Source organism: Crinia signifera, chromosome 19 (genome assembly GCF_055691185.1).
Source record: "Crinia signifera chromosome 19, ASM5569118v1, whole genome shotgun sequence".
NCBI classification, from domain to species: Eukaryota; Metazoa; Chordata; class Amphibia; order Anura; family Myobatrachidae; genus Crinia; species Crinia signifera.
The window spans coordinates 93,883,947-93,901,431 of NC_139226.1; the positions used below are offsets into that span (position 1 = coordinate 93,883,947).

At 45.4% G+C, this 17,485-nt stretch overlaps 1 protein-coding gene and 1 long non-coding RNA gene across 4 annotated transcripts in view; one reads left to right on the forward strand and one right to left on the reverse strand.

The window, feature by feature from the left end:
- The window catches only part of TP73 (tumor protein p73), a 137,171-nt gene extending 129,697 nt beyond the window's left edge, over window positions 1-7,474 (forward strand). For all 3 annotated transcript variants that reach the window (XM_083162936.1, XM_083162937.1, XM_083162938.1), the window contains one exon: window positions 4,105-7,474. In XM_083162936.1, coding sequence (XP_083019062.1) covers window positions 4,105-4,425 — 321 coding nt within the window. In that variant the 3' untranslated portion in view covers window positions 4,426-7,474. The remainder of the gene's footprint in view (window positions 1-4,104) is intronic.
- A 5,784-nt stretch (window positions 7,475-13,258) lies between these two features.
- On the reverse strand, window positions 13,259-17,225 carry LOC146042740 (uncharacterized). The gene is made up of 2 exons (XR_014463998.1): window positions 16,288-17,225; window positions 13,259-16,125 (listed from the first exon to the last, which is right to left on the reverse strand). It is a non-coding gene; the product is annotated as an uncharacterized LOC146042740 (long non-coding RNA).
- Between the last annotated feature and the right edge of the window lie 260 nt (window positions 17,226-17,485).

A 17,485-nucleotide genomic window follows, 5' to 3' on the forward strand; every position in this document is an offset into this window, starting at 1 on the left:
ATCAGCAATTAACTGTGTCACTCTAGATATCCACTGTACCCCCACAAATGTGCATCACTAACTTGGCATTTACATTAATGATTATAGTCAAATGCAATGCACCCTAGCACTTATGTCAGGGGATTCGGCGGTCGGGATCCCGGCGTTCAAAATCCTGAAGCCGGAATCCCGAACGCCGAAATCCCGACAAGGGGGGGACGTGGATCGCCCCCCCCCCCCCCCTTGCGGGCTCGCTGTGCTCGCCACGCAGCGGGCCCGGTGCCTAGATACGCTCGGCACACTAATTTATTCTCCCTCGGAGGGTGTCGTGGACACCCACGGGGGGGGGGGGAGAAAGTGTCGGGATTTCTGCGTTCGGGATTCCGGCGTCGGGATTTTGAACGCCGGGATTTAAACTGCATCCCATGTCAGGAATCAGGAACACATTACTGGTGAGCATAGAATCAGACTCGCATGTTCAGTTCTTATAACGAATATGACTTGTCTCCTCACTAATTATTAGCTAACGCATGACGACCCGTAATCAGTGTGCTAACGTGTTATACTGACCTGGGCTTCCTGTGTGTGGTGTGGTGCATGTGACTGCACAAAGCATCTGGAAAGGATAAATCCAAATGATTTCTTTATTGTACTGCATTCTATTAAATATTGGCCACACAATAACAGCAAGCCCAGTGGCGTAACTACATTTTGGGCGCCCCCCCCCCCCCCCCGCCGTTAAAGGGAGGGCGCCCAGCCAATCACCCGCCCCTCCGCCCGCCGCACCTACCCCCGCAGTCTTACCTAGGTTCAGTACGCGCTGGTCCCGGCTCCCTTCTTCTGCTATGAGGACCACCACAAAATGTCCGCCCCCATACAGCAGACAGTTTCAGAGAACTGTGTGCTATATGGGGGTGGCCATTTTGTGGTGGTCCTCAGCAGAAGAAGGGAGCCGGGACCGGACCAGCGCATACTGAACACAGTTAAAGACTGGGGATGGGGGGGTTTGCGGGGGTTGGTGCGGCGGGGTGTAACGTAACTATAGCACTGCAGCCCCCGGCGCCCGCACATGCATAGCGCCCCCTCGCGGTCGCGGAGGCTGCGGTGCTATAGTTACGCCACTGAGCCAGCCCTATGTATGCTGTAATACCAGTGTTACATCACATTTTCTTCCAGATACTGGGAATAGTAACATTTGGTGTGATATAAACAGTAATCAACTCTGTTATGCTGGGTACACACTAAACAATGTGTATAACCAGCGACAGCATGATGTGACAACATGATACATTGTTACCTCCCAACTGGAACAATTCCAGGAGGGACTAAATGCTCTGTTCTGGGACTTCCTTGCCAGTGGCAGATGCAGAGGTGGGGTTGCAGGTGGGGTTGCAGCACAGACCATAATTCAGGGTTGCCGTCCCTCCTGGAATTTCAGGCAGTCTCCCGAAAATCGGGTCCCCCTCCCGGCCCCCCGGAAGGGTGGGCAACCCTCCCGGACTCAGGGGGGACCCCCGCTGACCCCCGGATCGCGGCATTAAAATGCCGCAATCCTCGGGTCTCAGAGGAGGGGGCGGAGCTAAAACGGCACAATCGCGTCATTTTAGCCCCGCCCCCTCCACGGAGATCCGTGAATTAGCTGCTTTAACAGCATGGGGGTGGGGCTTAGTGATGTCACTCGCAAGCCCCGCCCCCTGAGTGGCTGCTTAATCTCTCCTCTCCGGGCTTCTCCTGGAGAGGAGAATCTTAAGGTCGGCAACCCTGCCATAATTCAAACAGGGGAGTCACCTCAACTGCCACCCCAATCAGGGCTGGCATTAGAAATCTTGGGACCCCATACACTGATATCTCTGTGGGGCCCCTACTCCTACCTAGTGAGGATGGTTAGGCATTAGCGAGGAGAGTTAAGTCCTAGTTGGGAAGGTTAGGCTGCTAGGGGAGGGGGGGTTAGGCTGCAGGAAGGGAGGATAAGGGGGGCAGGGGGAGGTATTCCCTCCTTTGGGATGCTGGTGTCAGTATTCTGACTGCTGGCATCCAAACACCAGTCATCTAGATGTATCCCATATACTGTACCTACGCGCACATATAAACATACATACATACATACATACATATATATATATATATATATTATATATACATACATACAGATTCGGTATGAAATCCCGACAGGGTCATAATACCGACAAGGACAAAATCCCGACATTTAAAATCCCGACAAGGACAAAATCCCGACATTTAAAATCCCGACATTTAAAATCCCGACAAGGTCAAAATACCGACATATAGAATGTGCAGGTGAAACTGTCAACATGACTTTGGGTTGACAGGTCGCGAGGTCGACATAGGTTTTTTCACAGTTTTTTACCCGAATGTCGACACTGTCGACATGGACACCAGTTGGAGGTAAACTGCAGCCCCTTGCATCACTCGCAATGCTTCGGGCATGGTGCCTCGCTGCGCTCGGCACACATTGTGTTCTCCCACCACGCCCTAGTGGGTGGTAGTGCATGAAATACCACCTGTCGGGTCAAAAAACAGTGAAAAAACCCATGTCGACCTCGTGACCTGTCGACCCAAAGTCATGTTGACAGTTTCACCTGTACATTCTATATGTCGGGATTTTGTCCTTGTCGGTATTATGACCCATTCGGGATTTTGACTGCATCCCATACATACATGTACACCCACATACAAATATAAGCATATATACCTACACATACATATACTTACATACATATACAGTACATACACATACATTTGACATACTGTGAAATGGTGAGGGAAGGGTTCTATGACCCTGGGGTACTCACCGTTGGTACAGTCAGGATGTTTCTTATCTGTAGGGACCAAGGGCCCTCAGCCTTTGGTAGAAGCTTTGCAAGTGTGGAGGCCACCGGCACCTCGGGCTGCACATGAACCCCATCACTGCCAGGAGAAGATCTGGGAGGGGACGTCATTCTTATCCTGATATCTGCCCCCTCCAACTGCACCGCAGGGCTGCGTATATTGCAGTGGCGCTAATGGCTGGCAGCGGGGCTCCTGAGCGGAAACAGCGGAGAGGTCATGTCCCCTAAGGAGGACAGTTCAGCGGTGGGGCTGAAGGCAGCGGCTGCCACTGCCTTGCACTAGTTCACAGCGCAGGCAGGAGACAGGGCTGCTCCGTGAACTTCCTCTGCGGCAAGTGACATGTAAGGTCCGGCACAGCGCCATCAGAGCGGGACTGGACCAAGTGGGTAAGGGGAGGAATGTTGGCGCAGCATCCGTGTTCCCTGTAGGTGTCCCTCATATCTGGTGGGCCCCTCTGACCCTACCTTTCGCCAGGCCTGACCCCAATCACTGGCAAACCTCACTGGCAACCCTCACTGTCGGGCTCAATAGCAGTTGGTGGGGCTCCCCTACGTGAATTTTGGACTGTGCTGAAACCTCACCTCTGCAACTGCTACTGGCAAGGAAGTCCAGCAACAGAGCATCTTGTCCCTCCTGGAGTGGGTCATGTTCAAACACAGATTTACTGGCCTTGGCAGCTATTCTGAGCTGACGCTGCGACCTGCGATGCAGATCCAAGTGCTGTCTTTAATTGTACAATGCCTCTTTTGCCTTTAGAACCCTTTCAGTGCTATTAGCATATTTGTGCACAGCAGCTGCCATTCAAGTATTCAGCTGCTGCACCATTACCGAGGCCTAACTACCATAAATCAGGCCCTTAGTCATGCTGGTAGTATACAGTTCAAGGACACCAATCCTCCTTGCGACAACATACCGTACTGGGGTTCTCCGTCCTACAAGAACCACATACTCTGCCCTGTATAGGAACCCAGATTCCCACAAAAGGATTTGGAGCAAGACCAAAACATAGGTCTATATTAGCACTGGCAAGTTATCACTTGGACAGCGGTTGCCTGTGTGGCACTTGGACTCATCTCTTTGCGGTGTCCTTTGTATGGCTCCAGACTTTGTGCTGGACCGTCTGCTGGTCCACCACATCAAGTGAAGGGTAATAAGGGATCCGGGGATAGGTTTTCCATTACAATACAATTAGCAGCAGCTGCATTTTCCTTCTGTTGCCGATTAGTGTCCGGATACACCTCAGGCCACTGACTATTGTCCCATTCATTGTTACAGGATCTCGGAGCCCTGAAGATCCCAGAACACTACAAGGCCGTGATCTGGAGAGGAATCCAGGAATTGAACAAAAGTCACGACTACGGCGCCCAGCAGCTCATCCGCTCCAGCAGTAACGCTTCCACCATTTCCATTGGCAGCTCCGGTGAGCTCCAGCGCCAGCGTGTTATGGAGGCAGTACACTTCCGCGTACGGCACACCATCACCATTCCTAACCGTAGCGGAGGCGATGACTGGGCAGACTTTGGCTTTGATTTACCCGACTGCAAGGCGCGCAAACAGTCCATAAAGGAAGAGTTTGCAGAATCTGATATCAACTAATATGAGCCAATAAGTTGGCCACCGGGCATGAATCAGACCAAAAATACAGATACCATTGTCTTGATTTTAATAAGGCCAAAACCGAATGGCAGAACTGTATGCCGTCAGCCGCCAAGACTAGTGACCTAAGTATAACGTCATAGGTTTGTGCACATCCGGTGGAAGCCACCGTAGGGTAATTAACTGAGCACACAGATGGGTCATTGCTATTTCTAGATAAAAAAATTTGTAGCCCAGTTTTATGGAGTTGGAATCACAGCGGTCAAATGAACTGGACAACATAACCCCAGTTGGTACCCCGAAAGTGAATATATGTTCTTTTCTGTTAAGGCTACCGCCATTGAGGGGTTCCCTGCGAATCACGAAGACCCGTGGTTTCACACAATTTGGGGAGACACCTCTATCCCCAGACGTCTGCCAATGGTTGGCGCAGAAAACACTTTAAGAGGAAAAAAACGGATGGCTCAACTTCCCCTCCCCGATGAACTGCCAAAAAAGTATTTTACCAGTGTCTTTTAATTGTGCGTGTGATGTTACAGACGTTTCGTATGGGTTTTTCACTACATGTTTTTCACGAAACATGACGTAGAGGTAAAAAGTACTGCACCGAAATTGGTGTTTGCTAAGTTAAAAGTATAATTATGAGGTTCAGTCAATTCAGCTGCGTTTTAGGGGCACAAAGAAAATACATCTGTAATTTATGACTGTGACCGATTTGTTCTATTGTAAATATTCCCTTATTCTCAGCCCTCTAATATTTTTCATTTGTTTTATTTATATCTGTAGAGCTACTCGGCTTTCTCAAGGCTGCCGAATGTGAGGATGGGATTCAATAAAAAAAAGCACATCCCCATTGTATACCGTATTGTCCATTCGTTACCTGTTGTTTATCTTCCACGCTGGCCGGCTGTAGTTTAGCGTGTTCTTTTTTGTTTGTAATTGAATCAAAATAATAGACGTTTCGTTCTCCTATTCTTCAGTACAGAAACCCTTGTAGTATTTCTATGCTGGTAATTGTACATTGTAAATAGTAAAACACCATGATAGCATTAGACTTTGCTTAGGGATTTGCAAAACAGCACCCTCCTGTTCCCCATATTCTGAATAGCATATTAAGGCTGTACCTGGCATTTGTTACAGAGATGCATTCTCTGCTGGTATTAGCACCCTAGTGCCAGTAGCAATATTATGCAAATAAGAGGGTGGGAACATATTCCCTAGCATTCTACTGGGTTCAATGAAGCCAGAACCTAATGAAAATACTAGCACTCCAATATCAAGGGTAAATGTAATGTTGTAAAAGTATCTTATATTATCGAGAGAGAGAGATATAGATAAATAAGAAAATGTTACAACATATCAGGATTGTCATGCGATTCGCTACGATTTTAACCTGCAATGGGGAACATGATCGAATTCATGGGCTGCGTATTCAGCCTACAAAAAGGGCCACACATTCCGCTTCATTTGAAGAATGGGAAAAATACAGCCCCCCAAATGATTTCGGTACACCTCATGCCACTCATCCCAAAATACCCATCTCACATCCCTGGTTTACACCAGTATTCCACAAAATGCCTCCGAGATCTCTCGCCAGTCATGCAATGCCATAAAAGACAAAGATGACTATGGAACAGCAGTAAAAATTCTATAATACAATTTACATTGTTAGTGCAGTGAAGAGAACAAGGCAGCTGTTATTAACATACTTATTGGGACATTTAGGAAACTGTTCTCAAGGGATCTGTCAAGGAAAGAGTGTTGTCAATAGCAACCAGTCTTCTATTATCTAGTAGAAGGTGCTAAATAAAAAAGCAAAATCTGATTGGTTGCCCATCGCAAAATCCCATCTTCAATAGAACTCCCATTTCAGGAAATAAACGCCAATGTTCCTTTTGGCATGGGTCCTACTATTTGAAAGAGTACAATACCACTCACTGGTAATGGCTTTAGGTTTATTAAAGGTTCAATAGAAATGAAGATGAATCAATGATCAACTCAGAAGGCAGGTGAAAGAAACATTGCATAAACCAGTTACGCGTTTCGCCCACTTCCTCAGACTTGTGTATACCAATATGTTTTATAACTTGTCTTAGTATGCAGGTCAAGGGCAAAATATGACTCTAAGGGGAGGTAATGTGCATTTTATGTCATCGCCGCACCAGGACTTGTAACGGTACTTGTGTAGTTTCACGGCGCCTTGCGGGGCTCGCTTCACTCGCCCACGCTGCGGGCTCGGTGGCTCGCTACGCTCGCCACGCTATTCACGCTATTCAAAATCAACTCCATACCAACATGGATAGTGGAGGTATGAACTATCCATGTTGGCATGGAGTTCAGTTACTTTTTTGGACATATTTTGTGGCGAGCGTACACCCAGAAAGTAGCCATGCTGGCGCCGTGAAACTACACAAGTACCCTTGTAACTTGTAAGCTAACTTGGTGAAAAAAAGTCTGGTGAAAAAAAGTCTGAGGAAGCAGCCAGCGTACTCATGAAACGCGTAGCAGGTTACTGCAGTACTTCCACATGCCTGACACGAGTTGATGATTCTGATTACCTCTGATACCTGAATTTATCATCTGTGGACTTTTAATAAACTTGGTACATCCAGCTTTGCAGTCTGCATCCTATAATAAACGAATTGTACTTAGCTAAATTATTGCTAACCCCCATAAGGATATTTTTTACCAGGCTCAGTACTCAAAATGCAAATAAAAAACATATTCATTGCACTCTGATGAAAGCAGGATAAAATTAGGACCTCAGTTATTTTGATTTAAGCAACTCTGCTTAACCATGGCTATTCTTAAAACATGAACTGTTAGTATGCCTTGTGGAGCGAGATCAGGAAACAATGGAATTTATATTGCCATGTCGGGTAACATGTAGCATGTGTACACCCTATAGAGATGCACGGTCCCGCAAGTCATCATTGCCCGCAGAGATAGACAGTGCATGCAACAATGCTACAATATATGCCAGCTAGAAGAACACAGCCCTAGACGCACACGTATTAGAAAAGTATATTTATATGGTACTTGTACGGCGCCAGCATGGCTCTCCCACGCTACAGGCTCGATACGCTATCTAAAATCAACTCCATGCCAACGTGGATAGTGGGGGTACGAACTATCCACATTGGCATGGAGTTTACAGCCCTGCAGCTGGACACAGATGCATGGCGCCATGAAACTATACAAGTACCATTTACCGTATATTAAACCGTAAAACAGAACATCTGAAATGACAGCGCAAACAGACGTCATTGTTGGCACTTATTATTAACTATTATAAGAAGTAAATATATTATCATCCATATGTTTTACCTGTGATACAGAGGACCCCCAGCTTCTGCCTTCTCGGCTATGTAAAGGAATACACAATGGGGCAGATGTATTAAGCCAAGTCAGTAAGGAGCTGACTGTTTATCTCTCTTTATCACCCTTGCATTGATCTCTTGTTAAGGCTTAATACACCTGCCCCAATGGCACCTATTCTGGTTCACTCGCAAAGGCAAATTCCTTCTCAAATGGACAAAACCATGTGCACTGCAGGTGGGCAGATGTAACACGTGCAAAGCAAATGTGCAAATGATTTTGTCCATTTGAGAAGGAATTTGTCTTTGTGATTGAACCAGAATAAGGGCCATTGTCCAATCAAACTGGCATCCCCCGACATTGTCAGTACACATATCCCATGTAACACACAATATTACTCCAATATAACAAACCAGATTTAGTTATTGCTATGGAATTTAATATTTACCTGCTGTAATTTTGCATTGCATAAGGAAAATGGTCACTACAAACAAAGAGCTATATGATGTTACACTTTGTGCAGAGAACATATAATAACATCTGGAATTTAGTTACAGCTCAAAAGTTTGTCAACCTATTATTTGCAGTCGAACAGGACCAGCGCCGACTTCAGATTAATGTCATCCCTTACTGGGAGCATACAGAGGCCCCCTAGTGGTCAGTAGTGGAAAACACAAATGGCAGGCAATAGAGTCCTCTACACACACACATACTGTATATATAGCTAACTACTCCTCACCTCTATGAGGTGAAGTACCGCCGGTGACCCTTAGAGGCCACTCAGCGGACCAAATTGCTCCTTTGTGTGCTAAAAGATGTCATAACAGAAAGCGAAATACATTTTTGCAGGGAAATTGATCTGATTCAAACTTGCTGGAGGGAGCTGTGAGGACACAGATTTGAGGTAGGAGCAGTTAGGAACTGGGGTGGAGAGTTGCAGCGTAAAAACTGTCACAGCTCAAAGTGAAAGTACATTGTCGAAGCTGTCATTTTGATAGGCTTTTAGCTAGAACAGTTCTACCAACCTAGAATTTCAAAAGGTCACAACGTATTTGTTCTTACCATCAATGCAGCTTCATGTACAATCCTCTTTACAAAGTTCTGATGCCGTGTTACAGCCAGCTACGGCGTCTTAGGCTGCTAACCACATGGCAAAGTATTTGATATATAGCAACCATAGAATTTATCCATCAGTTACCTAAAGCATTCTATAAACTCCATCTGTCCCCTATAGAATGCTTGGTAAGTGTCCCCTAATCAGGTTCTGTCAGATGATGCTACATCTGGTTGTGTTTGCGGGTGTCGCCTGACTGCGCTAATGGTGACCAGTTTCACAATTTGACCTGGGGCAGCAGCCAAAGCAGTGACAGAGGTTAGGCCAGCACGGTCGGCCTATTTATGATTTACTTTATCACTTCACCAGGCTTCATACACCCACCGCCAACATCATCATGCTGGGTAACAGGTGCACTAACATGAAATCCTTTGGGATTTCGGGATGGGCAGCTTAAGGAAGCCGCTTTGTTTTATGTAGAAATGTAATGGCCCATATTTTACTTGCATGTGTGTCATTATCCTTATTATTTATGGTAGAATTATTCCTGCTTCCTACACACCCCGATGGCAGCTATATTCTTGGTGGAACCAATATTTAGGCAGTCACTAGAGAATGGCAACCAGTGATCTCTGGTGCTCTGACTCCAGGAGAAGGGGTCCGATTCGAGACCCAGAAAAGGGCTGCTCAGCTGCTTTTAGTTATGCTAAAGGGGGGGCGACAATAGAATGTTGGATTTAACATTTTTAGATGAAATGTAACGTGAAACAATGATAACACAGGTAACAAAATGGACACTAGCCCTAATTAAATGTATTTCCTGAATAGCTCTGCCGCAGTAGTCAGGACTATGTAACTGGGGCCGGGCGAGCGCGGGCAGACTGGGAGTACTGTTCACGCCACCACTGCTCTCACTGAGGCACGAGGACATTTGCAGCCTCCACTACGTGCATGCATCTCACATCTGTTCCTCTGCCACACCTTCCCATCTTCTGTACCCTATAGGGGGATTTCATTTGTACCGTTTTATTTTTTTGTATGTATATATTGCTCCGTATACCTTGCAGGGCAAGGTCATTTTGTAGACATTATATATGAGCACAGAAAACGAATACAAAAGAAAAAAAAAAGTGACAATCGCTATATTTTGCATCTGCAGTCAGGTAACGCTTATGCCTAATGGTGACCAATCTTGGTTGGACAGAATATTTATCAAAATTCCCAATTCACTGTATATATGAATACACAAATGTTACATGTTTGACAAAAGGTCAATTATTTATTTGAAACCATCCCTTACAACTGAAGTGTTCCTTCTAGAGCCCTGCAGCTTTCAAAATTGGTGCAGTTCCAATATCCTATCTGATGTGGTGCTTATAGCACAGTCTGGTCTGTCTTGCTGCTGAAATACAGAATTTGCTGTGCTACAAGCACCACAGCAGAGCAACAACCTAGGCAGGAAAGAAGGCTACACAGATTTGGAAAGGTGCAGGGTGCTAGGATGAACACTACAACGGACATGTGTAACGAGCTGCTTGTTTGGGCGAGTGATCAGATTTCAACCATTTATTCTCAGGATGTAAAAAGCGGTTTTATTTTAGGCTATAAAAAGAAAAATTGGGTCTTCAATGTTACTGCTAAATTACTACAATCTCTGCACGTGCTACAGCCCACAGGCTGTAATACTTTGTCTCTCATACCGACAGTATTGGGTTCGATCATTTCATTACCCACGGATACGGCCACTTGTACATTGCCAACTTACTGAACAATGCTTAGTACAAACTGGACGCCAAAACGTCCGGAACATATATGGATTAAGCTTGGGGCAGAAGCATGTAATCTCTCCCAATATTGGTTCTATGCAAATTGTACCCTATCAGTCCCCTGGCATGGAGTTGATGGAACATGGAGAGACAACAGCTGCAACGTTGCAGCTCTGTCTGCAGACCCATATATGGATTTTGTTTGAATAGCTATCAATGGGGCAGATGTATTAAGCCCTAACAAGAGATAAATGCAAGGGTGATAAGAGAGATAAACGTCCAGCCAATCAGCTCCTTACTGACTTTTTCAAACACAGCCTGTAACATGGCAGTTTGCAGGCGATTGGCTGGACATTTATCTCTCTTTATCAACCTTGCATTTATCTCTTGTTAAGGCTTAATACACCTGCCCCATTATTTGAACCTGAGCCGGGAGAACAGCAGCCAGATAAGTGGCGTATATCAGCAACATTGTAAAGCACTTTATGGCTTAGAGATCCTTATGTCCTGTTCAGTGTTCCGAGTAATACAATGCTTTGTATGGGCAGTATTAGTACATATAGTCCAGACTTGATTGTACATACATTATGTGTAAGATGTAATATCAATGGAATATATGTATTTCTGTTGTGGGTTTTCTATGTCACATAATAAAAAAAATAAATGGTTCTCCCGACGTTGTGATAAATCCTTGGTGTTTGTATGAACGGAAGAATAAATTCAGGTTCATCTGCCTTTAAGCCCTCTATGGGGGTATTCTGAAAGGGGGACTTCAACTGTCATCGGGGTCTGTGACGATGTCAGAGCGTGTAGTTCTTGTTAGGACAATTCATTTCAGCTTGATAGTTGCGAATATCAAGATTTCCTCGATTTCCATACAAGAGCTCAAGAAGAATTGTGATGTATTCTACCAGCAGGGCCATCTTATCAGCATTGTATGTGCTGGGTACAGAAATACATTGGGGCCCCTACAAACTCATTCATAGGAAATAATAAACAACTTACTCCTTCTAAGGTCCGGCACCATTTCTCCATTTGCTTCCATACAGTGAGTGGCCTGCCAGCACTCTAATTGGTGGATAGCTGCAGCCATCCACCAATCAGAATGCGGAAATCTGGAAATCAGAATGTGGAAATCCATACACTGTCTGGCTGCATGGCTACTCTTGTGCGTCAAGGTTACATCAACCAGTCAGTATACACTTCCATATAGCTCTGGAGCAGGGGTGGGTAATAATTTTAGCAAGGGCGAGGGTACTTTATACTTCCAGCAAATATTCGAGGGCTCCAGAAAAAAGGGTGTGGTGGGGAGGCTGCTGGGCTCCTGAGGGACGGGAGGCTGGCCATCTGTGTGGCAGGGGAACCAGGTTTGGTATCAGGCAGCGGCCCGTGGGAGAGAAATCAGGAACTCTGGCGCCGCCCAGCGTCTGACATCACAAAGGGAATCCCGGCTGTCCAGATGATGCGTTGAAGCTCTCCTCACAGGCATTGGGGGTTGGGACTGTTTACTGCTGTAATGCTGTAAATGCAATGACAAGCCGCTTAGCCAATTGGGGCCGCTTGTCATTGCGCACTGGTGGAGGGCAGCGGGCCAGTCAGGATCGGTTCGCGGACTGTATGTTGTTTCTGCTCTAAGGCCTCTAGAATCGTGGGCAGACACTAAAGCGGAAGTCAGGAAGCACTGATGCCACATATAGTATTTTTCTGAAGATCAGAATCCAACACTGCCATCTATTGTGTAGGAGGGGAACACCTGGCAGATACAGCCTAGTCCCATGCAGCATACACATCTGCAAGTTAGCAAATGGGAACTTACGCAATGTGTAGGTCGTCAGCTTGTGTAAAACTACAAATCCCAGCCAGCCTCTAATAGATGGAGAGCCACAGGTTGTATAACTCAAATGTTAAAGTAACTTATTAAATAGAATACATAAATAGCATTTCCACAAATCAGTGTTTCACATCAATGACGTGGGGCAGATTCATAGGTGTAGGCGAATCCTGTTACCACTGGATCTCCGTACGCAGTGGTACAGTGTTATTATACTAACGGCGCAGTGACCTGTACAGGTCCCGTCACTAATCCGCCATTTACTTACAAAGAGAAATGTAATGTAGGATATTGCATATCCTTGAGTGCCCATAAATATTCCTTCTTATATGACCTTCGCTGCCCCCTAGTGAGTCACAGAGAAAGTACACAGCACAGGATTGCAATCACTGTAATCAATGCTACTGCTAACCTCAACCAGCTGGGCTAAAAAAATACACCCCTGTGCTACTCTTTACCCCCATTTCCTAAGTATGGACCTTTCACCCGGCAAAGTGGAAGAACACAGCGTTATTATTAAGACATCATATTAAAAGAATAAATCCACCCAAAACTACATCCTAAATTATTTGAAATAATGGAATATCCCTTCCATGACGGTACACCATTACAGTGCAATTAATTATCCTTTATCAAGACAGGCAACATGGTTGTCTATGCCCCTCCTTAATCTACTTCCTGTATATATAGGGGAGGGGCACTACAACATCAGCCGCCGTGGCAGGAGAGAGTATCACTGAAGCACCAATAACAAGTATATGTATTCCATGTTACTGAAGTCCACTTTTACTTTGAATCTGCATTACAGAGAATGGCAATAGGTCATCATTTGATATGTACAAAGCGGTCTTTTAGACATTTAAGTAATTAACTCCAGATTTTATTCTTTGGGTAGGCAGGAAAATTAACCTATGACTGTAGGACTTGTACAAGCGGCACATTTACAAAGTTAAAAATGAGAGAATAACAGACTTTAATGTAACGAATGGTACAACGGGCCACGTTTGAAATTTTATAATATTGATATATTCACATTTTGCTTGGAAGATAGCATTTGGTGAAAATTTACTTCTCTCGTATCATTTATTCTGAGTCACAGGGGCAGATGTACTAAGAGATAAAGTCCCAGATAATCAGCTTCTTCCATTTGTCAAACACAGCCTGTAACATGGTAGCTAGGAGCCGATTGGCTAGGACTTTAGTACATCTGCCCTATAGTCTTCTAGCTGAATTCTGACCTGTGCATAGGATAACTATGCACTTTCATGTCCCAATAAAGGGAATTCCTTCATCAGTCCAGTCTCTGGGCCTTGGGATTCGGAATGAGAATGAACGCCGCCTGTTACATAATGGAACGTGCATCAGGGGAGATAACATAACTGACAAGTCTCAGCACACAGTAAACACAATATCGGGAAGAAAGGCACAGCAATACATACTTGTAATACATAAAAAGGCACTTTGGGAATAAACGCACGGAAGGGAAAGGAGAATATTCATAGACCCACTCCGTACATACAGTATTTATAATCATCTCTTGGCTATAATAACACAACTCATTCCTATAACTGTAACAGCTCTACATAAACATATGTTTTGAACAAGCAAGTATTAACGAGTCCCAGCCGCCTACATATATGGCTGCATGAGCCGGAAGCTCATGTATGCTGGCCTACGGCATAAATGCAAGCCATCCTCTGTAGGCGTCTGGTATACTTGCAGCTACCGGAACAATCGATATCTTAGCTTCTTGTTATTTTTCAGTCATACAATCACATAATGGTGAAAGAACACAGCACTTTACAGTGGATGTAACAGTCTTTAAGTAGCTATTTTCATGGCAGATCCCAAAAGCAGGACCCAGAAAATGCAGGGATGAATGTAACACAAACATCACCTACATACAAGTATCAGAAATAAAAACTAAAGCAACATATTTATACTTCATAAATAAGTCTAAAAGGTGCCCACGCACGGTACGTTTTGCACTGCATACGTTCTGTACTAGATCGCATATAGTTCAAATCACATGCGATCTAGAACAGAAGTATGGGATGTGAACACTTTTTTGACTTGCGATATGCAATGAAACATGGTGCGATATGATCTACAAAAGTTCATAACGCATGCGATCATCGCAACGTGTGTGGGCACCAAAATTGCCTGACTCCATAATAAGGTCATATAGGTCTATACACTATGTACATGTCAACTTAAATAATATAAGAAAGATATATTATTTATGCCATACAGCAATTCCTTTCTAAGTAAATACTCCAGGTGCTGTATATATAATTTAGGTAACTATATGCACATTCCCACACAGTACTAAGTCACGCTGCTCACCTGCAGCTATCATCAGTACGAAGTCATAATGCTCAGCTGCAGCCATCACACAGTACTAAGTCACACTGCTCACCCGCAGCTATCACACAGTACTGATTGACAATGCTCAGCTACAGCTGTCACACAGTAAGAAGGATTTTTGGTTTTGGAAATGCATAGTATATAATGCAGGAAGCAGATATAGAAACACCTTCTATACACACAGCGAATCTTCATTCACTTCTTCCGCTAACAAATCAGCTTATAGACCATGAATTTTGATGAATTTTGGTTTCCAGCATTTTAAAGTGGACCCGTCATCATAAACAATCATTATCCAATACAATATTAGGTAGAACCGGTGCCATGGCTCTGTCCAAGTCACAGAACCCTGATGTACTCATTCTGCTCCTCCCATTCTTTCTATTTGTATCACTTGTTTGGGTTACTAGGGCTTATGCCCGGTACACACCAGGACGATGGTGCTCGTGAGCAGGTCGTCACAGGAACGTACAACCCCCTCACGAGCTGGCGGTGCCGCCGACCCGCCGCGAAAATGCCCCTAATGTGATTGTGATCAGATCTCGAACCCCACCCACTACAATAGTTGTTTCTGAGATCCTACCTGCAGCAAGAAGGATCTCAGAGAAGACCGACCGACCCGCGGGGCTGCACATCGGATTGGGATCGCATCAAAAGGGCTGCGAAATGGCCCAAAACATGGCCGATTTACATACAATCGGTCGAGATTGTATCGTTTACCCCACATTAATCATAGGATCAAATAGTGATTTATTAGCGTTTCTATTCATTAGCACCCAGAGATTCTCCATACCTTATTTCCACAGCAGCTATATGTTACCAGCAGCAGAGAGCCGGGATATGAGGCTTCAGTTAGATGGATGCTGAATACATTTGCATAGGAGATACTTCCAGTATTAGTTATCACTGTGTCTCACTACAGCTGCCTTCCCATTAGAAGCTGTCACACTGTCTCACTGCAGCAGACTTCACAAAAAGAAGTGATCACTGTGTCTCACTGCAGCTCCCTTCCCACTAGTAGCTTTCACTCTGTCTCACGGCAGCTGTCTTCCCATTAGAAGCGGCCACTGTCTCACTGCAGCTGACTTCCAAAAAGAAGTGATCACTGTGTCTCACTGCAGATGTCTCACTGTCACACTGCAGAAGTGTTCCAATTAGAAGCTGTATCTGTGTCTCACTCACCTTCCCACTAGTAGCGGTCACTGTCTCTCACGGCAGCTGCCTTTCCAATAGAAGCGGTCACTGTCTCACTGCAGCTGCCTTCCCACTAGTAGCTGTCACTGTGTCTCACTGCAGCTGCCTTCCCAATAGAAGCTGTCACTATGTCTCACTGCAGCTGCCTTCCCAATAGAAGCTGTCACTGTCTCACAGCAGCTGTCTTCCCATTAGAAGCTGTCACTGTGTCTCACGGCAGCTGCCTTCCCAATAGAAGCTGTCACTGTGTCACTGCAGCTGCCTTCCCAATAGAAGCTGTCACTGTCACTGCAGCTGCCTTCCCAATAGAAGCTGTCACTGTCTCTCACTGCAGCTGCCTTCCCAATAGAAGCTGTCACTGTCTCACTGCAGCTGCCTTCCCAATAGAAGCTGTCACTGTGTCAATGCAGCCCCTTTCTGAATAGAAGTTGTCACTGTCTGCCTCAATGCAGCTCATGTTATATAGGGTAATGCACTAAACAGATAATATTAATGACAAAATATATTAAGCCTACAACAGTATTAACCCCATTTAGTACAGAGATTTACTGGTCAATGCCCCCAGCTGGATAAAATATCTCAGAGCCCCCAACTCGTTCAGCACTGTCCTGGTCTTTGCCATATACATATACTGTAGGTATGGAAAGATCCACAACCTCAAAACGGTGGTGGGCTCTGGAAATGTGGCTGAACCCACCACAGCACCCAAGGGACGGGATCCACTTTAAAAACATTATTCAAAAGCAGATGCCAATGTAAATAAATCACTACACTTTCAGCAGGTTTGTCATTCTAATTCACTATGACTATCCCTGGCCGACCGCAGAGACACCACATGGCCTAGGACAGCGGTTCGGGTGAAGCGCCGTCCATCCGCGTGATGTTCTAGCAAAGCCGGAGGTAAAAACAGACACCATGGATGAGTACTGGAGCAAATAAATCATTTCAATACACCAGCTACCCAACTTTCTTCATTTATGACCTGAAGACCAACTCGCAGCCATATCAGCGATTGCATAATTCACTTAGTAACAGCATTTCCAGGGAGCAGTCAGGGTGGGACCTCCCCGAGGCAGAACACTGCACAGCCTACAAAGTAGCTGCCCCTGCGTAGCGCAAGTCATTGTCCCACTATACTGAGGACAAGTAAAAGCATTATTCTGTTTGTTCCTTAAAACGGGTTGGGATCATTCGTCAGAATGATTTTAGGTCTACAGTCATTAGGTCGACCCCACTAGGTCGACTGGCAGGAAGGTCGACCTGACTTAAGGTCGACATGGGCCAAGGTCGACATGACTTAAGGTCGAATTTGCATAAAGGTCGACATGAGGAAGGTCGACTGGTCATAAGGTCGACATGGGTTTTTCACTGTTTTTTGATCCGAATGTCGACACAGTCGACATGGACACAGTTGGCAATGAGAATCGGACCCTCGCATCGCTCGCTTCGCTCGCTATGCTTCGGGCACGGTGCCTCGCTGCGCTCGGCACACTATTTTATTCTCCCACCACGCCCTAGTGGATGGTAGGG